Source organism: Kogia breviceps, chromosome 10, assembly GCF_026419965.1.
Source record: "Kogia breviceps isolate mKogBre1 chromosome 10, mKogBre1 haplotype 1, whole genome shotgun sequence".
Classification (NCBI taxonomy): domain Eukaryota; kingdom Metazoa; phylum Chordata; class Mammalia; order Artiodactyla; family Physeteridae; genus Kogia; species Kogia breviceps.
The window spans coordinates 64,489,206-64,516,981 of NC_081319.1; the positions used below are offsets into that span (position 1 = coordinate 64,489,206).

At 40.8% G+C, this 27,776-nt stretch overlaps 1 protein-coding gene across 38 annotated transcripts in view; it reads left to right on the plus strand.

Moving 5' to 3' along the window:
- Positions 1 to 27,776, plus strand: part of DST (dystonin) — a 503,614-nt gene that overhangs the window by 98,800 nt on the left and 377,038 nt on the right. For 25 of the 38 annotated variants that reach the window (XM_059077098.2, XM_067005926.1, XM_067005928.1 and 22 more), the window contains exon 4: positions 4,476 to 4,683. In XM_059077098.2, the coding sequence (XP_058933081.1) occupies positions 4,476 to 4,683 (208 nt within the window). Of the gene's footprint in view, positions 1 to 3,895; positions 4,078 to 4,177; positions 4,317 to 4,475; positions 4,684 to 10,192; positions 10,808 to 27,776 lie in introns of those variants that run through there. The other 13 variants (XM_059077100.2, XM_059077101.2, XM_067005923.1 and 10 more) reach the window with 8 other exon arrangements.

The following is a 27,776-nucleotide window of genomic DNA, read 5'->3' on the forward strand; positions in this document are numbered from 1 at the left end:
ACTGCTGTTTATACATTGGTAGATAGTTACCTATCTACCTATCATGTATCTACCTATTCATCTATAAATCATCTTACTGTCTATCTACACACACACACACACATACATACACATACACAGACATACATACACACACACAGATATTTTTTAAAGGAATCATTCTATATGAACCCTTCCCACTTTGCTAAATGTAGAACAATAACATTTTTGTTTAATTGCTGCAGGGTAGCCATTGTATGGATATACTGTCACTTATTTAACCAATCTTCTATCATGGACATAGATATTTATATTTTAACAGGAATCAAACCTTAAGCAACAGGAATAGAGGAAGAGACAGGAGGAACTCGGGGTTTTGCTGGTCCCAAGAGCCCTCTTCCTTTGTCTTACCTTCCAAGCCCCGCATCAAAGGTTAGGCTCTGGACTTTGGGTCAGAGAATATGTTTGATTTTTCCATAAGAAAGGAGAACTGTACTCTGACACTCATTCCTCTAACCCTGAAAGGTAGAGACGTGAATTGGCAAGTCATTTGAAATCAATAAAGAATAGTTTTAGAGGGTCAGGTGACTTCAAAGCAGCTTCATTTTAATCCATTCTCAGAGAAAAGAATCTGAAAAAGAATCCTCAAACTAACACAACATTGTAAATCAATTATACTTCAATAAAAACAGTAAAAAAAGAATTAACAACAACAAAAAAGAAACAAAAAAAATCAGCTATCTGATCAGCCAGTTTGCCTGATACTAGGAAAGAACAGATTAGTGACAGAATTTTCAGCATGCCACCTGGAATGCTTGTTTTATAAAGTCTACTTTATTCATTGATATGAATGCCACCGACATAACAATGAATGACAATTTATTAAGATTCCAAATATAATTTCCCAAAATTTGAAGACAGAAACCACAGACAACCTTTCATTCACTAAAGTAAGCTCATTTACTGAATCACACACTTGTAGCCTAAAAGACTAAATTCAGTAGCCCTTAAAAGGTAGCCAATTTAGTCTTTACCTCATTGGCTGCTAAAGAGCCAACTTCAAACAAACACTACTGAGAAAAAAAAGAAACTTCAAATTAAATAAAGCAACCAAATAAGGCTAAAAAAAAAAGAAATTTCTATACCGAAGAGTGCATATGTCTAAAAATTCAAAAGTGAATTAAAAGGTAATTCTCAGAATACAAAACATATAAATGATTAAAAAAATTGATTCTCAATTTCCAAGGTTCAAATGGGCCTAATTTTATATAGTTTACCTTATATTTTAAAAGTCTTCATGAAAATAATTGTGGGGAAAAATTGAATACTTTAATGGTTAAATTGTTCGAGTCACGTAGCCAGGGGAGAGACCTTGTCGTGTATAAGTCAGTGTGCTTTTCCTCTGTCTGCGTGTGTCTGTATTTCCCTGTGCCATGTTGTTGAAAGAGGTGTTGCCGATTGTCTTGTCTTCCTTTCTCTCCTATCCATTTACCAAGGACACGTCCAGATTAGAGGCTGCACCAGTCAACACCCTTGGGTCCAGGGTAGTAACTGTTCCCATCTGGCTATGTGTGATGAGTGGTGTTTATGTCATGGCATAAATCACATTTTGCTGTTCCGTCAGCTGAGATGCTAACCATTAAAAAAATTTACTCTGCCTACAAAAAGCAGTAACCGGCGATTTTTGTTTGGGGGCAGTCCTTTAACAGTTATTCCCCAAGTCTGTCTGTAAAAATAAACAATCAAATTACTATCCTCATTGAAAGAGTATAGGAAACGACAAGAAATACAAGCTCACAGATAAAAGATGACCTTTCATAAGGACAGGTAGGAAGCCATTTTAAGGAAGACAGAAGGCAACCAAGGAAACCCAATACCCTTTTGAAAAAGTCTTTAAGAATGTCATCCTTTTTCACCAATCCAGCCAGCAACACAGCCTCAGAGAGCTCAAGATGAATTTTCAGAAAAGCATGGAAAATAAAGTAGGTTGATAGCATCCTGTGACTGACTTAATGCTCCTCACAACTCTCTGTGGACTCCAGCGAATACAGAAAATCAATTTTATTTATTTATTTGCATAGTACATGATTGCCGCTAGGAAAACACACAAAATCTAAATAAGTTGATAATTAACCAAGGTGATGACATTTCATGTAAAGTAAAATGGAAGACTGCTTTTGCGGGAAAAGAATAAAGCTAAAGATAAATCTTAGACACTTTACAGGAAATAGTATGTGTACTTTTAAAATGATGGTGTTGGGTTACTTAAAAAACTAAAAATAGGACTACCATATGACCCAGCAATCCCACTACTGGGCGTATACCCTGAGAAAACCATAATTCAAAAGGACACATGTCCCCCAGTGTTCATTGCAGCACTATTTACAATAGCCAGGACATGGAAGCAACCTAAATGTCCAATGATAGATGAATGGGTAAAGAAGATGTGGTACATATATACAATGGGATATTACTCAGCCATAAAAAGGAACGAAATTGGGTCATTTGTAGAGATGTGGATGGACCTAGAGTCTGCCATACAGAGTGAAGTAAGCCAGAAAGAGAAAAACAAATATCGTATATTAATGTATATATGTGGAATGTAGAAAAATGGTACAGATGAACCTATTTGTAGGACAGGAATAGAGATGTAGACGTAGAGAATGGACATGGGGTGGAAGGGAAGGGTGGGATGAATTGGGAGATTAGGTTTGACATAAATACACTACCATGTGTAAAATAGATAGCTAGTGGGAACCTGATGTAAAGCACAGGGAGCTCAGCTCGGTGCTCTGTGACAACCTAGATGGCAGTCGGGGGGTGGTCCAAGAGGGAGGGGATATAGGTATACATATAGCTGATTCACTTCATTATACAGCAGAAAGTAACACAACATTGTAGAGCAATTTTACTCCCCCCAAAAAAGACAAAAAATAAAGGATGGTGTTGGCCACTAGAAGTGAATAAGGACTGTCATGGCTGAATAGATGGAGGCGAGGTCCTGATTCACTTCTGGTTTATTCCACATGCCTTGGGATGTTGTCACACAGCCTGTTTTTGCTGCGTCACCACTGCTTTTTTTTTTTTTTTTTTTTTGCGGTACGCGGGCCTCTCACCTCACTGTTGTGGCCTCTCCCGTTGCGGAGCACAGGCTCCGGATGCGCAGGCTCAGCGGCCATGGCTCACGGGCCCAGCCGCTCTGTGGTATGTGGGATCTTCCCGGACCGGGGCACGAACCCGCGTCCCCCTGCATCGGCAGGCAGACTCTCAACCTCTGCGCCACCAGGGAAGCCCAATCACCACTGCTTTTGTGAGCAGCCCAGGGTTTCTACTCTGATGGGAGCACGCCACTGCCTGCCACCAGCTTCGTAGGAATCTGAGGCTGCAAGTTCCATTTCAGGAATTCGAGTTACACAAGTTTTGCATCTTGAGCCTCAGCAAAGTTCTAAATGGGGAAGTGAAGATTTCCCTTGGATGCTTTATCTTGTTTAGAACCCTGTTCACAGCACAGATAGTCAGCATCCTCATTTCCATGGTAAGCTGGTGGCTCCCTAAATCATCACAAACTTAACTCAACCAAGGAGGAAGGGATAACGTCTGGTGCCTTTTCCCTGTGGAGATGACAGAGCCCTTTCACGCGAGATATGCCCTGCAGACCGGCTCCTGTTCCTGGAAGGGAGACTGAGGTCAGGCCAGGCATGTGGGTCAAAGCCTCACATTTCTCATTTCACTGTGTAATTACCAGGGGCGGAGGGGAGCTGCTGCATCATTCTCATTTCCGTCACTGGCAGCTGTTACTTTTCTAGTAGTTTAAATGATCTCAAGAACTCTAAGCTGAGTTCAGATGTTTGTTTATTGGCGCTGCCTTCGCCTTCTGAAAACAGTCTTTTGTGTCCTCCCCGTCTTCAGAAAAGGCTCTTCTCAGAATCAGCCCTTCCTCCCTCCTTGCTCTCTTCTGGGAGCCAGCTTCAAGCTCAGGAAGAAAATTAACTAAAGAGGACGAGGGGCTCAAACTTGGTTAAGGGGAGACTCCGACTGGAAACGGAAAGGAATTGGGACTCAGCATCCTGCATTTGTGCTTTGTTTTTGCAACTTGGAGTGAGTTCCCTTAATGAATTAAGCAGCAGGCTAGTAATGGAAAATATCGGTCCTTGCCTGGTGGGGGAGCCAAATACTATAGGTTTGTAACAGGAAGGCTGTGGATTCTGGCTTCATTGTTGGGCCAGTCATTTGTGAGCTGGTGGCCGGACCGCAGGCCACACGCTGGGTGCAAATTTCCATGAACCGGAGCTTCCCGGGGCTTGTGGCCGGTGTCGGAGCCGTGGCCAGGGAAGATGGTGAGCCTTGGGTGTCGGTTCTGGTGTGGGTCCCCCGTCCGCGCTGAAGATGATGCAGGATGCCGGACTCCGTTTGGCGGCAGGGAGGGGACTGCTGAGATGGACGAGCCGACGTGAGTGTTTTGCTGTTGATGCTTTTTTCTGTGTCATCCCCTGTAGAGTTCCGGGAACGCGTCCTACCGCTGCTCGATGTCTTCCTCTGCGGATTTTTCCGATGAAGATGATTTCAGCCAGAAATCTGGCTCTGCATCTCCAGCTCCTGGAGATACCTTACCCTGGAATTTGCCTAAACATGAAAGATCGAAAAGAAAGATTCACGGGGGCTCGGTGCTGGACCCTGCGGAGAGAGCAGTGCTTAGGATAGCAGGTAAGAGCAAGTGTGTGGTGGGGGGTAGAGGGAGGTGCGAGGAGAGTTGCGGAAATTCACCCATGGAATCCCCGGGGGCCCTGTCTGGCTGGAAGCTGATGCTCTGGGCAGAGATCTGCGCTCAAGGTGGAGGAGGAGGATGACCATGTTTACTTTCTGTCCTGATTTATCAAAAGAGCGATTGGCCCTGCCTGCTGGTGACTAAGCTGTTTGGCCCTGTCTTCTAGTTGGAGGAATCGACACCTTTGAAACCAAGGGGATATTTACAGGCATCTGCATTGAAGTTTCCTATTTATGTGCAGTCACCACCGTGCCAATCTGAAAGTATTAACTCAGTGATTCCCGGTGTGTTTGCTGGAAGCTTCGTTTCCATGTTTGCATAGGAGCTCTGAGCAACCACATTTAACAGGGGCAGTGGGGGGGTTAGATTCCTGGGTTCTGGTACCCAGAATTGCGGAGGGTATTTTAGCAACCTGGATGCGGTTTTGTGTGTGTTTGTTTTTTTTTCAAGTGTAGCATCTCTGTCAGCATCATGTGTTTGTAGCAGCTTCTGCCCCTGGTGCTTTTGAGGGTTTAGCCATCATGCATCCCTGATTAATTAATACCTGGGAGGGGCCAGTGTTTCTGTTCTGTTACCCAGTGTTCCCTTGCACTGCCTTTAGGTCCCAGAAGTGATGGCTTGTTTTACTTGGCTGAAAGCTGAGCCTGCTGTGGAAATCTATCCCCCCGCCTGCATTGCCTGTGTGGTTTGTGTGTATGTGAGCTGTGCTTTCTGGGGTGGTTGTTCCTCAATTTTTTTTCTCAGAAATGGTAATGGGGTAGATTGGGGTGTGTCTTCAGGAGCTCTCTTGCAAAGGCCAAAGGCCAGGTGTTTATTGAAGTTGGTTTCTGCAGCGGATCGGGCCTATCCCCCCTCCGCCCCCCCTTTCCTCCAGGCCCCTTCCAGTTTCTTTTGCCTCCCCCAACATGCAAAGTTGGAACTTGTCCTCCTTCGGGGGTTGGGGGGGTGGCTGGAGGGGACTAGCTCAGGTCCCAGCCATCATGGCGGCTGAGAGTCCCCCTAGTGTCCCCCAGTGGGATTTTCTGATTACGGGAAAAACAAACAGGGCCCAGCCAGCCATTCTCTAGTCCAGGTTTCTGGGGCAACAGCTTTGAGCTTCTTCTGGCTTCTGTTGTGAGATGCTGGCTGGTCTCACCCGGGCCTTCAAAGAGGAGGGTGGAGGGGGAGAATGGGGTTGAGGGAGGATGGAGACAGCTTGGGAGTCAAGTGAGAGTGGGCAGGGGTGGCCTGGGAGAGGTGCAGAGCTGGGTGAGTACCAAAAAGTGTTTGGCCACCAAGGCCTGATTCCTTGCCCTGTCAAGATACCGCCAAGGGAGTGGAGGAGACAGTGCCAGAGCCCCAGGGTACCAGATATTTGGCTCAGCAGAAAGGGAAGATGGGTGAAAGGCGGGGGCGTGAGAAATTGCTGGGGCTTTGTAGAAAGCCTGGGACGCCTGTCCTTTGCATTTTTACGGAAGGTACAAGGTCCTTCTGGCTTGAGAGCTTTGATAGAGGTGGCAGAGACGGGTATTTTGCTTTTGGTAGTGAAGGAAGGTTTATGAGAGAAGGAAGGGCATATGTTTGTCAGGGTTCGGAATGAGGTTATATAAACTAACAAACAGGAAGTCAGAAGAGGCTGGTGGTAGTAGTGGTCAGTGTACACTGCCGGTAGGGAAGGAATGGAGGACCTGGGGGTTCTGCTAGGTGCAGTGGACAAGCGGGTGCTGGGGTCAGTAGACTGTAGGCTCTGGGAGGGCAGGGGCCGTGTCTTACTCGTTGTAAAAGGTTTACTATGAAGTTACAGGTAGTTGGTGCACTGGAGACCTCTGAGTTACATACTTTTAAGATTATATCAATTCTTCAAAAATATAACAAAACAAAATAAAACAACAAAAAGAATACGCAGCCCTAGTATGGACATGTACTACTTACTGTGCTTAAAATAAATATTGGTAAATTGGCTGTTGCCACACAAATCATAATCATTTTATCACTGGCCCCAGCATAGGCTCAGGGGCCAGTCTGCAAATATCTGTTTCATTGTCATGTGGCTAAACTGTGAAATCCAGATAGACTTTGGTTAAATTTGCCACAGATCATCCAGCGTGAGGATAAGGGAACAGGGCATCTGAGGCCATTTGGTGCGGTGGGTAGTTGGAAAACATACCATTCATATTTCAACTTCTCATTTTATTAGGCATTTTCACACTTGGCCTGAAACTCGGCCCGTCGGTGACGTTCATCCCTAGTAGGAGACGGGACAAGGGTCAGAAATGGTGTGAGGATGTCCATCCATCATGTTCTTTACTTAGTAATAAAGGAATTGAAAGTCTCATAGTTTTATTTGTTTTTAAGGTCATAAAAATAAAATAGAATGAAGATGTCTAGTCAAAAAGACCATATGGTCAGGGGGAATCCCTTAAGTCATTCACATTTAATACATATTTATTAAGCCTCTGGAATAAAATGAAGATAAGCACACAGTTCTGCCTTGAAAGAAGTTCTAGTCTTACATGACCATAGATGTGCTGTGAGACAGTTACAACACGGGTGAGAGATGAGCTGTAATGGCTGTGAGTACCTGTATTAAAAGAACCCAGCGGAGAATCTAATGACCTTGGATGGAGAGGGAGGCATGGGAGGTTCCTGAGGTTCCTGAGGGGATCACCTTTTGAGGGGATCACCTTTTGAGGGGAGATTTAATGAGCTTGATGGACTAGAGTGAAAGGGAAGGCCATTTCCGAGGGATGGAGCTACAGGAACACAGCAGGGAGATAGGTTCAAATGGAAACTGCAAGTCATCTGTGTACCTAAAGCCTGGGATTTGTAGGGAAGAGCAGAAACTGTCAGGGTGCTTTCGGGCAATTCCAAGGAGATTGGACTATTTATGCTGTAACTGGTGGGGAATCACCTGAAGATTTTTAAGCAGTGCAATGACATAATCAGATGCACATTTCCAAAAGTCTTTTTGGTGATGGTGTCACATGTCTGATACTTATATTTTTTAAAGTGCTTTTGCATTTATTGTAGTGTCTTCATTTTAAAATCTGAGACTATAATATACGCCCTTCTGATCTCTCAGTGAGAATGACATGGTAACATGGAAAGAAAGGGGCTTTGTACCCACTGTAAATGCCTTTAACATCATCGTAAGACAGATCTGCTGTTCTTACTTGCAGGATACTGTAAGTTGGGGTTTTCAGTCTTGAAGTGCCTGAAAAGGTACATGGTTTGTTAGTGACAGTGTTGTTTTAAAGTATGGATATTTGACCCATGTGAATTCTTTGAAGTTAGAATGGAAGGACCTTGGCAGAGTCAGACTTTGGATTTTAATTCTTCCTCTATCATGAACCAGTTGTGTTTTCTTGGACAACTTACTGAACATTTCTCAGCTTCATTTTCTCTATCAAAAGATCATGGCTGTGGTGATTAAAGTAGTAAATGCAGAATATTTTGCAGATTCCCTGGCACATGGAAAATGCTCTATAAATGACAGCTGACTGATGTCTGGATGCTCTGCTGGATGCTCTCATAAGCACCTAATATGTTATTTCATTTAGGTTTCCCAACAATTTTATGAAGTAGGTACCATTATTTTCTCCATTTTTCAGTCCAGAAATCTGCTGAGGGAGGAGAGACTCTTCCCAAGGTCAAAGGAAGTGGTTGAGCTAGGATCTGAATTCAGGCCGTCTTGACTCCAGAGGCCAAGCTCTTAACTGCTCTGCTTTTGCTGCTTCCCTATGGAATATACTATTATTATTAGCAGATTGATCCTTTATTATCTTTCCAAGAATGCATGGGGTAAAGGCTGTTTTTACCAACAACCCCAAATGCTGCTTGTTCATTTTGACTGGTTCCTTCAACAGACAGTTAAAATCACTGCAGTGTGCGATTGTATTCACAAAACTGGGTGCTACTGGGTGTCAATTTCTGATGAAGGATCAGACTATGCCCTTAATGACCTTACTCACTGTGAGGGAGACAAGACAGTTTTGAGAGATCTCCATTTGTATATATGTGGTCTGTATACGGGATGACTCTTAGGGATCGAATTGCTAACCCTTTCATTTCCAGAAGGTGTCCCATATGATCCCTGTTTGTTACTTCATGAACTAATGTGTACATAAATACATGCCAAGTTGCAAGAAAACTCTAGTGATCCTAAAGGCTTAGTGGATCAAACTCAGATCAGTAGTCAGGACAGAAAAGAGAAGTGTGGTCTTGCTCTGTTTGGAGTAACAAAAATAGGCCAATTACTGATGAGAAGTAAAGCTTTCCAATTCTAACTCAAGTAAGTTTTATCAAGAGTATACGGTTTTCCAAGAGTACTCATTCCCATCTAACAATTCATGGAAAATGATCCAGATTCACATCATTGAAAAAGCAAAAAGAATCATCAAGGACAAAAAGTCAGTACTTATGAAAGAAGAAATAGGAAGGGGAGTTGTGGACAGAGGTGAAGTTGTCATAAATCAGAGTCAACAATGAGCTGGTTCATCTAATAATGATAACAACAATAACAGCTAACACTTATAAAGTTATCATAAAGTTGAGATATCACAACTTTATGATATGATGATATATGATGAACTGTATGATATTATTATCCTGATGAAGACAGGATAAGTTACTTGGCCACGTCACATAGTTAGTCGGGAGCCCGGCTTCCTTCCAAGGCCGGCTGACTTCTGTCAGTACTCTTAAACACACCTGCTTACATGTCTGGGTACCAACCGGTTTCTCCAGTGGACTCTTAAACTCACCACTGTAGTATATGATAGATGCCAAAGCGAAGGGAATTGTATCCATTTTACTCACATTCAGTGGAGACTAGTGCTGTGTGGGGTGAATAACGGTAGGGAGAAGGAGGGAGGTGGCAAAGTGAGACGGGTGCTGTGAATCGACTAGGGCTGTGGCCGCGGCAGATGCGCGGGCCGGCTCTGGGGGGCGGAAGGGAGGGACCGCCGGCTGGTCCCCGGGCCGCGGGGCGGCGGGCGCGCAGGCGCAGGCGTCTCCAGGCTGTCAGGACCCCCGCCCGCCCCCAGATGCGCCTGGGGCGCGGACCCCTGGCTTTCCCCACCGCGCTGTCCCAGCGACCTGGTCCTTCTGTGACACCGGCCGGATCGAAGAGTATTTCCCACTCTTCTCCCGGGAGCCCCGCGGGGGCTGCGCGCGCGGGTGGCGCGATCCGCGCCTTTGTTTCCCAGGCACCTGTTGTGGGTCCCAAATAGAAACCTCGCCCTTGGGACCCGGGCCGGCCAGCCAGCGTCCGGAGTGGGCGGGCTTGGCCGCGCGGTGGACCCGGTGGGCGGGCCGGAGAGGGGGCCCGGGCGCCGCGGCGCTGCCTGCGGGAGGGGCCGGGCGGCGCGGGCCGGAGGCGAGCGGGGCGCTGACCGCCGCCTCGCCCCCTCCTTTCTGCCCGCCCTCCTCTCTCCCCCGCTGTGCCCTCCCTTCCTCTCCCCGGGGCGCGGGCGAGTGTCTGCGGCGCGGCGGCCAGGAAATGCCGCAGATGCGCCGCGCAGCATCCCGGGCGGAGGCAGCGCGCGCGTCCTCCCGGCTCCGAGCAGGCGCCCAGCGCAGAGCCAGGGTGGCGGCCGCCTCGGCCTCCGAGGGTCCCGGCGCCCGCAGCCCTCCGCCTGTCCCCGCCGGGTCCCGGGCTCCTCAGCGCGGCGTGGCGCTGCCGGTCGCCGCCCCCGGGCTCGCCGAGATTGGCCGCTGCTGAAACCTGAGAGGACGGTGGCTCCAGGGGGCCGGGCGGCCCCACACCCGCGGCCCGCCAGGGGGCCTGGGCGTCTCCCCGGCCGGCTCTGGCTCTGCTCCCCCGGCTTTGCGTCCCCGGCTCTGCGTCCCCAGCTCTGTGCCCCAGCGCTCTCCCCCAGCCTGCCCTCCTTCCGCGTTTCCATTGCCAAGGCTGTATCTTGCTGACTGCGATCCTGTCCGGGGTTCGAGCGGGAGAGGGGAATCGGCCAGTCGTCGCATAGGTAAACTTGGGCATGGCGGGGTACCTATCCCCAGCCGCTTACCTGTACATGGAGGAGCAGGAGTACCTCCAGGCCTACGAGGATGTCCTGGAGAGGTACAAAGGTATGTGGTTCCCTGCGCCCGGGCCGCGGGTCTTGGCAGGGACCAGAGGGGTGACCGTCGCCTTTGCTTAACGCGAGCCACCACTGCTTGGGCACAAGTAAACAGGTGTCTGGACCAGTCTTGGGAATGGACCAGGTCTTTTTGGGATGGAATTCCGTATCCCAGCGCAGGGAGGGTGGTGGGGTGGGCGACGGCCCGTAGACGCCCTAGGGCGAGCAGTACAGTGCGGGGGAGGGGTTTGGTTTCCAAGAAGCACGTTGCGTTTTCTCTCCCTTGCAAAAGCTTTTAAGCACTACGCATCATCATAATTCTTCCTGGGAGGGTGGAGACCGATTAATTCTCCATAGGATTACTAAGGCATTGCTGTTCTTGCTTGGTATGGGGTATTGGTTAACCCTATCAAAAAGGTCCTTGGCTTCTTAAATAAATGGACTGTTTCACCACTGAGAGCATCACCAAATCATTTTTCTTAAAATGATCTTATATGAAAAAAGTTTATGGTTTGTGGCTATATATCTATTCTTACGTATGATAAAGATTACTTGATAGTGTGATGCATGAAAGACTTTCGTCAGTGAGTCTATGGTAAATTTAAACGTAAAGGAGTATATTTTGAGATATTTTTCTGCCTATCCTTATGTTGGGGAAATTCTATGATAAATAGTATTGATATTTTAGTATCATGTTTATTTTGACTCTATAGTTAAATGTGACGTTAGATAAAGAACATCTTCTCATCTTAAAGGGTATTTTTGTCTCTGGAAATTATGTTTCAGTGTGTCCACACGGTCTCCTAACTGTGGCTTCTAAGCGCTCCACACCCAAGGGTAGCTCCCAGAGCCTTAATATATTCATGGTGAATAGTGGCCTATTTCATCGGTTGCATTCAAGTGGTCTTGCATCTTTTGAATATTTGCTGTGGTCTTAAGAAACTCAATTTCTGTAAATTGAATGGGGATTATATGGTTAAAAATGCATGTATCACTAGTTTTCTATTCGTAAAAGATAGAAATATAGAATCCTGAACTGAATAATTAAATTCCAAATCCCCCCAGAGCTCAAAATCTACCCATGAATATATTTCATCTCCTTCTAGAACATGTTTTATTATTGACATTCCTTTAATCCATGTAGAATTCTGTAAACAGCACAATCAGAATTCCTTTGTGCCAAGACTCTATTGTGTATGACACTACCACTGAGCAAGTGCAATGATATTTTAGGCGAAAGCACATTTGTAGCATCTGTGTGTGTGTTCATGTGCAATACACTCATGTTTACATCTGTCCTCCCATTTAAAAATAAGGTTCTTAATCAGTTGTTCCAGAACCTTAAAAATGAGAAATATTGCAATATACTAATAAACCTCATGGAAGATGTATACCTATGCTCTTTAAGGTCAGAAAGAAAAAAGTCTGAAAGTTTGAAAGTATGTACCTTTTTTACTTTTGAAAAAAATGATAGCTGTATGAATTTTTGTCCCATCAAGTTTTACCTCTGTGACACGTGGGTGATTGCAGGTGACTCGGAAAACAGACATAACTGAGGTGATTTGACTTGTCTTGAGGAAGCAGATGTTATTTAAAAGATGGTTTTTATTTGCCTTTGGAACTAAAGGGAAATTGAATACCTGGAGGCCATTGCAGTCTTCACTACACTTCATTGTAATTATAACCTAATGATCAGTATTGCACTTACATGTACACTTTTTCAAACGTATAGTCCCGAATTTCACCGAAAAAGTGAAGGTCGTTTCCTTCGTTTTCTTTGTGGTTTTGAAATGCTTAGGTCATCAATTTGTCCGCAGCTTTATAGATGTTCTGTGTTTCATCTGCATTTGGAAAGGAGAGTAAGAGTATTGGCCAGTGTATTATGTGGAAAGCTAGAGACCTGGAAAACTCATTGTTTCCCGATGTGTTTTGAAGCCGGTTATGATTTCCCATCAGTATCCAATTCGATGACTTCATTACAGAGCTTATTATCCCGATGACTTGCTGTGGGGGCTGATCTAATCAGAAAAGAATTGTAGGCTTTGAATAGGGCGTGTCAGTTCACTTAACTTTCAAAGTACAGTTGTTGCATTTTTTGAAATCGTGCATTGTTCAAAATATTTTCCATTCCCATCTGAACGTAAGAGAGCTTATTTTGATTTTCATTTCTGCCCGAGTTCCTTGGTTCCAGGATGACTTTGCATTTGGCTGGAGTGTTATCAGGTTGCCAAGTGATCATATGCCCCAGCTGTTGAATGTGTAAGTGGTGGGGTCAGCTGTAACAAATTCAGAATCTGTGACAGAAACGTAGAATTACAATAATCTATAATGTTAGCAATTATGACTGTTAGGTTTAGAAGTTGAGAGTTTAGTCCTCAGATGGCTTTGGAAGGACTTCAGACCTAGCCTTCTGGAGCAAAACAAGAATAGCGGCAAGTGAGCGAGCCCTAATTATTTATGGTGTGGTCTATTCTTGGGTCTTACTTTGGTCTTTTACTTCTGAGTGAAAATAGGCAACTGTTTGCTGAATTAGAATAACACAGAAAGAGCTATTTGCTGCAGAGAAGGGTGCAGTGTCCTGATTCATATTCCAATCCCTTTGCTTATAAAATATATTCATCGCCAGGATATTCAGGGCATCTGATTTAAAAAAAACTCATTACTTCAGCAGATTACCACAGTCAGGGTGAATAAAGGCATTTATTTTCGAATAAAACATATTTCTTTATTATTGTTTATGCTAGAAATTGCCCGTGTCAGTGGCTTTCTTTAATATCTAAAGTGAATTATGCAATTTATTTACCATGTAAATAGAAAACATTTTTAGTAGGTTAGCACAAAAGATGCAGAACACCCCTCTTGTCTTTCCTGTCAGTATAAGGAAACTAACCTACGTACCGTTATTATAATTATTATATATTATTATATTATCGATATTAACTAGATGTCACTCTAATCTATGAAATTCTGCTGTTTGAGTCTATCATTGGCAGATTTTCTTTCCGCAACACATTGTTACTTTTTAAAATTGATACTAAGTGTGAAAATGAGATCACTAATGTGAACCCAATAAATTTTATTCTATACATTTTAGACTTAATGGACAAGGAAGGTAAATTATTTTGGTTCAAGAAAATGGATATTTTTCCATTGACCTGGAAATTAATCAGTTATCCCCAGACAGCTATAAAAAGGGTTTCATTATTATTCTCTATGAAAGCTGAGTGGCAGATTTCTTACTTATCTCTATCTCTATCTATCTATCTATCTATCTATCTATCTATCTATCTATATATCACTAAAAAATCCTCTTCAATTAAGAAAAAGGCAAAATTTTCTGTTTCTCATGAAAATGTTGAGAAATTGCTGAAACAATTGCTTAAGTCCCTTCTCTCATTAGAGCCATGTGGTTCTGCTTATGCCCATGGTGACAAAATGAACTGAGAACTACTCACAGCCAGTAGTTTTCATTTTTAGTTCAGTTTTAAGTCCTTACGTAGATATGTGAATGGTCAAAATCCTGTCTTTTACTGTGTAAATTAACTCTGGTGCCGGTTGAATTGAAGCTGGAGTGTAAAGGTTTCTTTACTTTGCTTCCTTCATACAGTGTGGCCTCAGTGGTTTTCAGCTGGCTTTAGGATTCTGCAAAATCTTGATTTCAGACTTCATCTCCTCTTGGGGCTTCATAGTCAGTTGTGTAATAAGTGACCTTTAACAGGGCTATATCATAACAGTGTTGCATTGTAGCTAGTTATGACAATATTAGTCTGAGCTTTTTATTTTCTTTTAAAAAATGAAATAGGCTTAACTGGTAATGACTGTTAGTTAAGATTGTGTTTGGCTGTTTGTAGCAGAAACAGATGATAGTGTTTTCTTTTTCTCAGGGACTGAGAGGCCTCAGGTAGGACTGGGAGGGCTGTAGGGCACCTCTATTTGCCAGTAGGACCCAGACTCCTATGTTTTTTCTTGGCCACTTGTAGTACATCATGTGGTTGTTCTCTCATTACAAGATGGCTGCTGCTCTTCCAGCATTTGTGTCTCAATTCCAGATGGGAAGAAGGGGAAGTACAAGGACAAAGGACAAAAGATCCAGACAAGTTGATTTAGCCTCCTTTTAAAGGTCTTTTTTAGAAGCCCACTTAGCAGTTTTTGCTTGTATTTCACTGGCCAGAACTGTTATAGGGGCCACTGCTGTCTGCAAGGCAGACTAGGAAAATAGACATTTTAGCTGGCCCCACTTAGTGCCCTGAACAAAAGTGAAATTCTGTTGGTAAAGAATAAGGAGAGAATGGATATCGTGTTTGCAACCTGCAATGTCTGTCCTGAAATTGGAAACCTAAACTCTGGACGCATTAACAACCATAACACAATGTATGCGATTTCGCTCTAGTTGGAGAGAATATGAGAGCTCCCTGGACGTCTCTGAGGATTTTCCAGATGACACAGTTGAGTGTTTTATGATGTTGCAACATGGATTTGAAAAGTAATTTCCACCAAATAATTAGGATTTAAATCGGCCAAAGATCTTGTTCATTGCCTTACACTATAAGGAACACATGTCAGTTCAGGAATGTAAGGGTTATTAGCTACTGTTAGTGAATTTAACTTTGAACCCAAAACATCACCCTCATGCTCCTTTAGTTTTTGTTGTTGTTGTTGTTGTTCTGATTTAGCCTTATATGGTTATCTCAACATTTATTTAGTCGGGGACTTTAAAAAAAGCTTTATGCTTTTAAAAACTTTTTATTTGAACAATTTGGAGATGTTTGATTTTCTGGTGTAATGATAGTTTCAGGTACTAAATGATATGTAAGGAAAGGTGGTGAGAGCGATTTGTCTTAATGTTAATCTGAAGCCAGGCAGAGAAGTGTTTGTGTTTCTGCCTCTGGGTCCTGTGTGCCCAGCAGCCTGGCTCTGTGGAGAGCTGGGGGGTTTGACCAAAGCATCTCGAGACTGAGACCCTAAGAACATCAGAAGCTACAGAGGTAACACAGAGATGGAATTTGTAGGCTGTCATGTGTTCCTTTCCATTTTAGCTCCACAACTGAGTATACAAATGTATAAAACGCACTGAGGCTGTCTTTTCTCCACTGTATATTCTTGCCTCCTTTATCAAAGATAAGGTGACCATATGTGCGTGAGTTTATCTCTCAGCTTTCTATCCTGTTCCATTGATCTATATTTATGTTTTTGTGCCAGTACCATACTGTCTTGATTACTGTAGCTTTGTAGTATAGTCTGAAGTCAGGGAGCCTGATTCCTCCAGCTCCATGTTTCATTCTCAAGATTGCTTTGGCTATTCGGGGTCTTTTGTGTTTCCCTACAGATTGTGAAATTTTTTGTTCTAGTTCTGTGAAAAATGCCAGTGGTAGTTTGATAGGGATTGCATTGAATCTGTAGATTGCTTTGAGTAGTAGAGTCATTTTCACAATGTTGATTCTTCCAATCCAAGAACATGGTATATCTCTCCATCTATTTGTATCATCTTTAATTTCTTTCAGCAGTGTCTTATAATTTTCTGCATACAGGTCTTTTGTCTCTCTAGGTAGGTTTCTTCCTAGATATTTTATTCTTTTTGTTGCAATGGTAAATGGGAGTGTTTTCTTAATTTCACTTTCAGATTTTTCATCATTAGTGTATAGGAATGCCAGAGATTTCTGTGCATTAATTTTGTATCCTGCTACTTTACCAAATTCATTGATTAGCTCTAGTAGTTTTCTGGTAGCATCCTTAGGTTTCTCTATGTAGAGTATCATGTCATCTGCAAACAGTGACAGTTTCACTTCTTCTTTTCCTATTTGGATTCCTTTTATTTCTTTTTCTTCTCTGATTGCTGTGGCTAAAACTTCCAAAACTATGTTGAATAATAGTGGTGAGTGGGTTGCCTTGTCTTGTTCCTGATCTTAATGGAAATGGTTTCAGTTTTTCACCATTGATGACAACGTTGGCTGTGGTTTTGTCATATATGGCCTTTTTTATGTTGAGGTAAGTTCCTCTATGCCTACTTTCTGCAGGGTTTTTATCATAAATGGGTGTTAAATTTTGTCGAAAGCTTTCTGTGAATCTATTGAGATGATCATATGGTTTTTCTCCTTCAATTTGTTAATATGGTGTATCACGTTGATTGATTTGCATATATTGAAGAATCCTTGCATTCCTGGAATAAACCCCACTTGATCATGGTGTATGATCCTTTTAATGTGCTGTTGGATTCTGTTTGCTAGTATTTTGTTGAGGATTTTTGCATCTATGTTCATCAACTGACAAAGGATTAATCTCTAAGATTTACAAGCAGTTCATGCAGCTCAATAACAAAAATCACAACCTAATCCAAAAATGGGCAGAAGAACTAAATAGACATTTCTCCAAGGAAGATATACAGATTTCCAACAAACACATGAAAGAATGTTCAACATTATTAATCATTAGAGAAATGCAAATCAAAACTACAATGAAATATCATCTCACACCGGTCAGAATGGCCATCATCAAAAATCTGGAAACAATAAATGCTGGAGAGGGTGTGGAGAAAAGGGAATACTCTTGCACTGTTGGTGGGAATGTAAATTGATACAGCCACTATGGAGAACAGTATGGAGGTTCCTTAAAAAACTAAAAATAGAACTACCATATGACTCCGTAATCCCACTACTTGGCATATACCCTGAGAAAACCATAATTCAGAAAGAGTCATGTACCAAAATGTTAATTGCAGCTCTATTTACAATAGCGAGGACATGGAAGCAACCTAAGTGTCCATCATCGGATGAATGGATAAAGAAGATGTGGCACATATATACAATGGAATATTACTCAGCCATAAAAAGAAACGAAATTGAGATATTTATAGTGAGGTGGATGGACCTAGAGTCTGTCATACAGAGTGAAGTAAGTCAGAAAGAGAAAAACAAATACCATATGCTAACACATATATATGGAATCTAAGGGAAAGAAAAAGGTCATGAAGAACCTAGGGGTAAGATGGGAATAAAGACACAGACCTACTAGAGAATGGACTTGAGGATATGGGGAGGGGGAAGGGTAAGCTGTGACAAAGTGAGAGAGTGGCATGGACATATATACACTACCAAAGGTAAAATAGATAGCTAGTGGGAAGCAGCCTCATTGCACAAGGAGATCAGCTTGGTGGTTTGTGACCAACTAGAGGAGTGGAATAGGGAGGGTGGGAGGGAGGGAGACGCAAGAGGGAAGAGATATGGGAACATATGTATATGTATAACTGATTCACTTTGTTATAAAGTAGAAACTAACACACCATTTTAAAGCAATTATACTCCAATAAAGATGTTAAAAAAAATATGCACTGAGATTATTTGCCTCTATAAGCCTGATGATTGAGTGAGAAGATTTGTAGTTTGCAATGTTTAGTATTTCATATTAATTTAAAAGAAACTCAGGTGCTTCTGTTACATGGGGCCCCTCTGTTTACAGTGGCTTTTGAAGAAAGTCTTCTGTGTTCGTTTTTCAGCTCTTACTAATTTAGAGCACACATCTGCCTTCTACCAAAGAGGAATTTCAAGTAGCTATCTGCTGAAGTATATCATTGTTTTACAAGCAATCAAATAAGGCTTTTATATATAATTATTTTTGGTTTATCTCTTTTTTTATTGGAGTATGTTTGATTTACAATATTCTGTTAGTTTCAGGTGTACACCAAAGTGATTCTGTTTTATAAATATATAAAACTCCGTATATATATCTCCATTCTTTTTCAGGTTTGTTTCCCTTATAGGTTATTACAAACTATTGAGTGTAGTTCCTTGTGCTATATAGTAGGCCCTTATTGTTTATCTGTTTTATATATGGTAGTGTGTATGTGTTAATCCCAAACTTCTTATTTATCCCCTCCCACTACCCCCTTTCCCCTTTGGTAACCATAAGTTTGTTTTCTATGTCTGTGAATGTGTTTCTGTTTTGTAAATAAGTTCATTTGTATCATTTTTTTTTTAGATTCCACATATAAGACATAGAATGTGGTATTTGTCTTACTCTTTCTGACTTACTTCACTTAGTATGATAATTTCTAGGTCCATCCGTATTGCTGCAAATGGCATTATTTCACTTTTTTAATGGCTGAGTAATATTCCATTGTATGGTCTATCCCTTTAATGCAATTTTATTTGCTATAGTTTTCCACCCTACTTTCTTCTGTCTCAGAAGAGGGAGCAAATAGTTCTGCTGGGGTTGGGTATTGGAGAAAGCTTTGTCATTTGAGTCAAATGGGTTTTTACCCTGAGAGAGGCTGAAGGCAGCAGGGTGGGAATTCTCAGGAGGAGGGGCTGGCAGGGGTATTCCATTTCATTAGCAGAACCCATTTGGAAAGTTTGGCTAAAGTGCACAGTAAGCTTTAGTAGGTTTTGGGGATGGGATTGGACGGAGGTTATGGGAAGATGGATATGGGTGAATATGGAGGGTTATGTTGGACCAGATTGAAAAGAGCCTGAGACGCCACAGCTAGCACCGAGTTTGGGGTTTCTTCTCTAGGCAGGGAGGGGAGCTCTAATGATCCTTGGCAGGATGTTACCAATGAGATCAGTTTTAGGAAGATGACTCTGGTAACGGTGTGGATGGTTGAATGGGAAGGGAAACTCAGGAAGTACGGAGACAGGGCAGGATGCCACCGTAAAATTGGGATGGTTTGAATGGAAGGCTGGATCGAGAGAAACTTATTTCAGAAGCTGACAGCAGGGCTGATGGTTGGTTCTGTGTGTGGGGACAGCATGGGGTGCAATGACTTCGTTGTTGAGGTTGTAGTCGAAGATACTTGGAGTGTGTTCTTTTTCCTTTGTAAAAAATCATTTGTAGTATGTGTTCATTAGAAAATATGGTTTTGAGTTTTAAAAATTCATTTAAAGCTGCTATTAAATAGACATTTAGCTTAAGGTATAGATAGATGAATCCGTTAAATTCAGTAAATGCATAAATATTTCTCAAAAAAAAAAAGAAAATATTGTTTTGAAACAGCAGTTTTTTCTTCTTCTTTTTTATCTTTTTAAAAATTGAGGTATAGTTGACATAACATTAGAAACAAATTCTTAATATTAATCATTGCTAGACCTTACTTTTTAGAGAAATGGAGTCATTGCTGTTTGCTTGACCTTGGAAATGTGGCCATAGAGTGACCTAGAAAACTGGAATGTTCTATTTAATGTAGGTTCCTGAAGAAATATCTTACGAGTCTGTTGTTGGCAATCCTCTCAGCATGATTTATAGTATCTTAGAGCAGTGAATCTGTTTTCTAAAAGCAAATAAAATGATTGGTTTCAGATCCTTTTTAAAAGTATTAATGATTAAAAATCAATCTTTTAATATATTTCAACAACTTCTTTTTGTTTGGTTTTATTTCAGAACAACCTCTTAATTTATTTGTTGTTTTTTTCTACATAAACTTCAGCAACATTTTTTTTTGTTTGTTTGGTACGTGGACCTCTCACCGTTGTGGCCTCTCCCTTTGAGGAGCACAGGCTCCGGTCGTGCAGGCTCAACGGCCGTGGCTCACGGGCCCAGCCGCTCGCGGCATGCGGGATCTTCCCGGACGGGACACGAACCCCTGTCGCCTGCATCGGCAGACGGACTCTCAACCACTTCGCCACCAGGGAAGCCTTCAGCAAATTTTTAGAGTCAGTTTTGTTTGGTCTATAAGAAGGTCAATGGTTATATGATCATTTAATATAAGTTCTAAGCCATTCTTGAATTTATGTGTTAAGTGTTTAATTGTTAACTTAAAATAGTCGAAATAATAGCTACCACTTGTATTCCTACCTACTTATATGACAGGCACAGTGCAGGTTCTTGCAGGTGAGTTACCTATTATTTATAAATCTCGTAACTCTTTGTCTTGACTACAACTACTGCTGTTTTGCCAATATGGACATTGAGGCTTAGAGAAGTTAATTTTCCTGAAATCATATAGCTAAAAGCGGTAGCAATGACATTTGAACATCAAGTGTATATTCGATATAAACTACGTATTTTGAGTTTTGCTACATTGACCAGGAAATGTTGCAGAAGTAGTGTTTATAAGCATATTTTTCATTAGAATTATGATATTGATTAATACTAAAACTTTCTGAGGTGTGTTAAATGGATACATGAAATAAAAATTAATAGCTCAAAAATCCATAGAGATTTAGTTCAATTCAAATATTAAATAGACTTTGGAGCTTGAACTGTTATATCTTAGCTGGACTATAAATTCTAATGAGTAAGAAAAGAAAATTTTAATATGAGCTTTTCCAGTGTGTACTTAGGTTGAGGAGATTTTTGAAAATAATTAAATTTTGTAAATGTCACTGATGAATGTGGCTGCTTTGATACATGCCTGAGATATTTCCTGGAAAGAATCGTCAAAGGGAGTTGACAAAGTCCCGATTTTTCTCTAGTGGGTGAAAATATTTCCCAGTGAATCCTGGTATTAAAGACATTATACAAAGCTACCATTGTCCTAGTGAATTAAAGACATGCCCCTATATTCAGTGTTACAGTTCTCTGTGCTAGCTTTGACAGTGTGACAATTTGTATTCTTGATGTCGGGCATGAAATGATACTAGTTGATGGCTTACTTTATCCTTCCTGCAGTGAGAGGCACATCTCATCTCCTTCACTCTCTACCTCACTGGGTTAATAAAGGTGGGATATAATAGGGCATATGAAGTCTTTTGAGCAGTAGAGATTACATAGTCAGTCAGTGAATGAGGAAGACCTAAGAACGCAAGTCCTCTATCGGCTCCTAGGGCAGTAGCCTTAAAAAAATAGACTGTTCTTTAGAGCAGTTTTAGTTTTATGGAAAAATTGAGCAGAAAGTACACAGTTCTTCAGTACTCCCTTCCTTCCCCACAATTTCCCCTTTTGATATTTTGCATTGGTGTGGTACATTTGTTTTAATTGATGAACCAATATTAATACATTATTATTAACTAAGATCCAATTTGAATTAGTAATATTGCATAGTTCTTTCTGGGCTGTCTGTCCTGTTCCATTGATTTATTTGTCTGTTTTTGTGCCCATATGATACTGTTTTGATTACTGTAGCTTTGTATATGGTTTGAAGTCAGGGCGCCTGATTCCTCCAGCTCTGTTCTTCCTTCTGAAGATTGTTTTGGCTATTCAGGGTCTTTTGTGTATCCATACAAATTTTAAAATTATTTGTTCTAGTTCTGTGAAAAATGTCATCAATATTTTGATAGGGATTGCATCGAATCTGTAGATTGCCTTGGGTAGTATGGTCATTTTAACAATATCAATTCTTCCAACCCCCAAACATTGTATATCTCTCCAACTGTTTGTGTCATCTTTGATTTCTTTCACCATTGTCTTATAGTTTTCTGAGTATAGGTCTTTTACCTCCTTAGGTAGGTTTATTCCTAGGTATTTTATTCTTTTTGATGTAATGGTAACTGGAATTGTTGCTTTAATTTCTTTCTGATAGTTCATTGTTAGTGTATAGACATGCAAGAGATTTCTGTATATTAATTTTGCATCCTGCGGCTTTACTGAATTCATTGATGAGCTCTAATAGTTTTCTGGTGGTGCCTTTAGGATTTTCTATGTATAGTATCATGTCATCGGCAGACAGTGACAGTTTTACTTCTTTTTTCCCAATTTGGATTCCTTTTATTTCTTTTTCTTGTCTGATTGCTGTGGCTAGGACTTTCAAAACTATGTTGAAAATATACATTTCTTTGCGAGTTGACAGATGCATGTCATGTGTCCATCACTGCAGTATCATATAGAATAGTGCAACAGCCCACAGATCCTGTGTTCTACCTGTTCATCCTCCCCATGGCCATGCCTCTGGCAACCACTGGTCGTTTTTTGTCTCCATGTAGATTTCCTGTAGTTGGAATTGTACAGTATGTAGCCTCTTCAAACTGGTTTCTTCCACTTAGTAACATGCATATAAGTTTCCTCCATGACTCTTCATGGCTTGATAGCTCAATTCTTTTTATTGTGAATAATATTCCATTGTATAGATTTACCACAGTTTGTTTATTCATTCACTTTTTTTTTCACGTCTTTATTGCAGTATAATTGCTTTAAAATGGCCTGTTAGTTTCTGCTTTACAACAAAGTGAATCAGTTATACATATACATATGTTCCCATATCTCTTCCCTCTTGCATCTCCCTCCCTCCCACCCAAGCTATCCCACCCCTCTAGGTGGTCACAAACAACCTAGCTGATCTCCCTGTGCTATGTGGCAGCTTCCCACTAGCTATCTAATTTACATTTGGTAGTGTACATATGTCCCTGCCATTCTTTCACTTCATCACAGCTTACTCTTCTCCCTCCTCATATCCTCAAGTCCATGCTCTAGTAGGTCTGTGTTTTATTCCCGTCCTACCCCTAGTCTCTTCATGACTATTTTTTTCCTTAGATTCCATATATATGTGTTAGCATACGGTATTTGTTTTTCTCCTTCTGACTTACTTCACTCTGTATGACAGACTCCAGGTCCATCCACCTCACTACAAATAACTCAGTTTCATTTCTTTTTATGGCTGAGTAATATTCCATTGTATATATTGCCACATCTTCTTTATCCATTCATCTGTTGATGGACACTTAGGTTGCTTCCATGTCCTGGCTATTGTAAATAGAGCTGCAAAGAATATTGTTGTACATGACTCCTTTTGAATTATGGTATTCTCAGGGTATATACCCAGTAGTGGGATTGCTGGGTCATATGGTAGTTCTATCTGTAGTTTTTTAAGGAACCTCCATACTGTTCTCCATAGTGGCTGTATCAATTTACATTCCCACCAGCAGTGCAAGAGTGTTCCCTTTTCTCCACACCCTCTCCAGCATTTACTGTTTCTAGATTTTTTATGATGTCCATTCTGACAGGTGTGAGATGATATCTCATTGTAGTTTTGATTTGCATTTCTCTAATGATTAATGATGTTGAACATTCTTTCATGTGTTTGTTGGCAATCTGTATATCTTCTTTGGAGAAACGTCTATTTAGTTCTTCTGCCCATTTTTGGATTGGGTTGTTTGTGTTTTTCTTACTGAGCTACATGAGTTACTTATAAATGTTGGATATTAATCCTTTGTCAGTTGCTTCATTTGCAAATATTTTCTCCCATTCTGAGGGTTGTCTTTTGGTCTTGTTTATGGTATCCTTTGCTGTGCAAAAGCTTTTAAGTTTCATTAGGTCCCATTTGTTTATTTTTGTTTTTATTTCCATTTCTCTAGGAGGTGGGTCAAAAAGGATCTTGCTGTGATTTATGTCATAGAGTGTTCTGCCTATGTTTTCCTCTAAGAGTTTGATAGTTTCTGGCCTTACATTTAGGTCTTTAACCCATTTTGAGTTTATTTTTGTATATGGTGTTAGCGAGCATTCTAATTTCATACTTTTACATGTAGCTGTCCAGTTTTCCCAGCACCACTTATTGAAGAGGCTGTCTTTTCTCCACTGTATATTCTTACCTCCTTTATCAAAGATAAGGTGACCATATGTATGTGGGTTTATCTCTGGACTTTCTATCCTGTTCCATTGATCTGTATTTCTGTTTTCGTGCCAGTACCATACTGTCTTGATTACTGTAGCTTTGTAGTATAGTCTGAAGTCAGGGAGCCTGATTCCTCCAGCTCCATTTTTTGTTCTCAAGATTGCTTTGGCTGTTCACGGTCTATTGTTTTTCCATACAAATTGTGAAACTTTTTGTTCTAGTTCTGTGAAAAATGCCAGTGGTAGTTTGATAGGGATTGCATTGAATCTGTAGATTGCTTTGGGTAGTAGAGTCATTTTCACAGTGTTGATTCTTCCAATCCAAGAACATGGTATATCTCTCCATCTATTTGTATCATCTTTAATTTCTTTCAGCAGTGTCTTATAATTTTCTGCATACAGGTCTTTTGTCTCCCTAGGTAGGTTTCTTCCTAGATATTTTATTCTTTTTGTTGCAATGGTAAATGGGAGTGTTTTCTTAATTTCACTTTCAGATTTTTCATCATTAGTGTATAGGAATGCCAGAGATTTCTGTGCATTAATTTTGTATCCTACTACTTTATGAGATTCATTGATTAGCCCCAGTAGTTTTCTGGTAGCATCTGTGGACTTCTCTATGTATGGTATCATGTCATCTGCAAACAGTGACAGTATTACTTCTTCTTTTCCTATTTGGATTCCTTTTATTTCTTTTTCTTCTCTGATTGCTGTGTCTAGAACTTCCAAAACGATGTTGAATAATAGTGGTGAGTGGGTTGCCTTGTCTTGTTCCTGTTCTTAGTGGAAATGGCTTCAGTTTTTCACCATTGAGAACAATGCTGGCTGTGGGTTTGTCATATATGGCCTTTATTATGTTGAGGAAAGTTCCCTCTATGCCTACTTTCTGCAGGGTTTGTACCATAAAAGGGTGTTGAATTTTGTCAAAAGCTTTCTCTGCATCTATTGAGATGATCATATGGTTTTTCTCCAGTATATTGATGTGGTGTATCTCCTTGATTGATTTGCTTGATCATGGTGTATGATCCTTTTGATCATACACTTGATCATGGTGTATGATCCTTTTAATGTGCTGTTGGATTCTGTTTGCTAGTATTTTGTTGAGGAATTTTGCATCTATGTTCATCAGTGATATTGGCCTGTAGTTTTCTTTCTTTGTGACGTCTTTGTCTGGTTTTGGTATCAGGGTGATGGTGGCCTCATAGAATGAGTTTGGGAGTGTTCCTCCCTCTGCTATCTTTTGGAAGAGTTTGAGAAAGATAGATGTTAGCTCTTCTCTAAATGTTTGATAGAATTCACCTGTGAAGCCATCTGGTCCTGGGCTTTTGTTTGTTGGAAGATTTTTAATCACAGTTTGAATTTCAGTTCTTGTGATTGGTCTGTTCATATTTTCTATTTCTTCATGGTTCAGTCTCGGCAGCTTGTGCATTTCTAAGAATTTGTCCGTTTCTTCCAGGTTGTCCATTTTATTGGCATAGAGTTGCTTGTAGTAATCTCTCATGATCCTTTGTACTTCTGCAGTGTCAGCTGTTACTTCTTTTCATTTCTAATTCTGTTGTTTTTGAGACTTCTCCCTTTTTTTCTTGATGAGTCTGGCTAATGGTTTATCAATTTTGTTTATCTTCTCAAAGAACCAGCTTTTAGTTTTATTGATCTTTGATATCATTTCCTTCATTTCTTTTTCATTTATTTCTGATCTGATCTTTATGATTTCTTTCCTTCTGCTAAATTTGGGGTTTTTTTATTCTCCTTTCTCTAACTGCTTTAGGTGCAAGGTTAAGTTGTTTATTTGAGATGTTTCCTGTTTCTTAAGGTAGGATTGTATTGCTATAAACTTCCTTCTTAGAACTGCTTTCGCTGCATCCCATAGGTTTTGGGTCACTTGTCTCCATTGTCATTTGTTTCTAAGTATTGTTTGATTTCCTCTTTGCTTTCTTCAATGATCACTTCGTTATTCAGTAGTGTATTGTTTTGCCTCCATGTGTTTGTATTTTTTTACAGACCTTTTCCTGTAATTGATTTCTAGTCTCATAGTGTTGTGGTCGGAAAAGATACTCGGTATAATTTCAATTTTCTTAAATTTACCAAGGCTAGATTTGTGACCCAAGGTATGCTCTATCTTGGAGAATTTTCCATGAGCACTTGAGAAAAATGTGTATTCTGTTGTTTTTGGTTGGAGTGTCCTATAAATATCAATTAAGTCCATCTTGTTTAATGTATCATTTAAAACTTGTGTTTTCTTATTCATTTTCATTTTGGATGATCTGTCCATTTGTGAAAGTGGGGTGCTAAAGTCCCCTACTATGATTGTGTTACTGTTGATTTCCCCTTTTATGGTTGTTAGTATTTGCCTTATGTATTGAGGTGCTCCTATGTTGGATGCATAAATATTTACAATTGTTACATCTTCTTCATGGATTGATCCCTTGATCTTTATGTAGTGTCCTTCTTTGTCTCTTGTAATAGTCTTAATTTAAAGTCTATTTTGTCTGATATGAGAATTGTTACTCCAGCTTTCTTCTGATTTCCATTTGCAAGGAATATCTTTTTCCATCCCCTCATTTTCATCTTGTATGTGTCCCTGGGTCTGAAGTGGGTCTCTTGTAGACAGCATATATATGGGTCTTGTTTTTGTATCCATTCAGCCAGTCTGTGTCTTTTGGTGGGAGCATTTAATCCATTTACATTTAAAGTAATTATCGATATGTATGTTCCTATTACCAATTATTTAATTGTTTTGAGTTTGTTCTTGTAGGTCTTTTCCTTCTCTTGTGTTTCTTGCCTAGAGAATTTCCTTTAGCATTTGTTCTAAAGCTGAGTTGGTGGTGCTGAACTCTCTCAGCGTTTGCTTGTGTGTAAAGGTTTTAATTTCTCCTTCAAACGTGAATGAGATCCTTGCTGGGTAGAGTAATCTTGGTTGTAGGTTTTTCTCCTTCATCACTTTAAATATGTCCTGCCACTTCCTTCTGGCTTGCAGAGTTTCTGCTGAAAGATCAGCTGTTAACCTTATGGGGCTTCCCTTGTGTGTTATTTGTTGTTTTTCCCTTGCTGCTTTTAATATGTTTTCTTTGTATTTAATTTTTGATAGTTTGATTAATATGTGTCTTGGCGTGTTTCTCTTTGGATTTCGCCTGTATGGGACTCTCTGTGCTTCCTGGACTTGATTAACTATTTCCTTTCCCATATTAGGGAAGTTTTCTACTATAATCTCTTCAAAATTTTTCTCAGTCCCTTTCTTTTTCTCTTCTTCTTCTGGGATCCCTATAATTCGAATGTTGGTGCATTTAATATTGTCCCAGAGGTCTCTGAGACTGTCCTCAGTTCTTTTCATTCTTTTTTCTTTATTCTGCTCGGCAGTGGTTATTCCCCCTATTTTATCTTCCAGGTCACTTATGCGTTCTTCTGCCTCAGTTATTCTGCTACTGATCCCATCTAGAGTATTTTAAATTTCATTTATTGTGTTGTTCATCGTTGCTTGCTTCCTCTTTAGTTCTTCTAGGTCGTTGTTA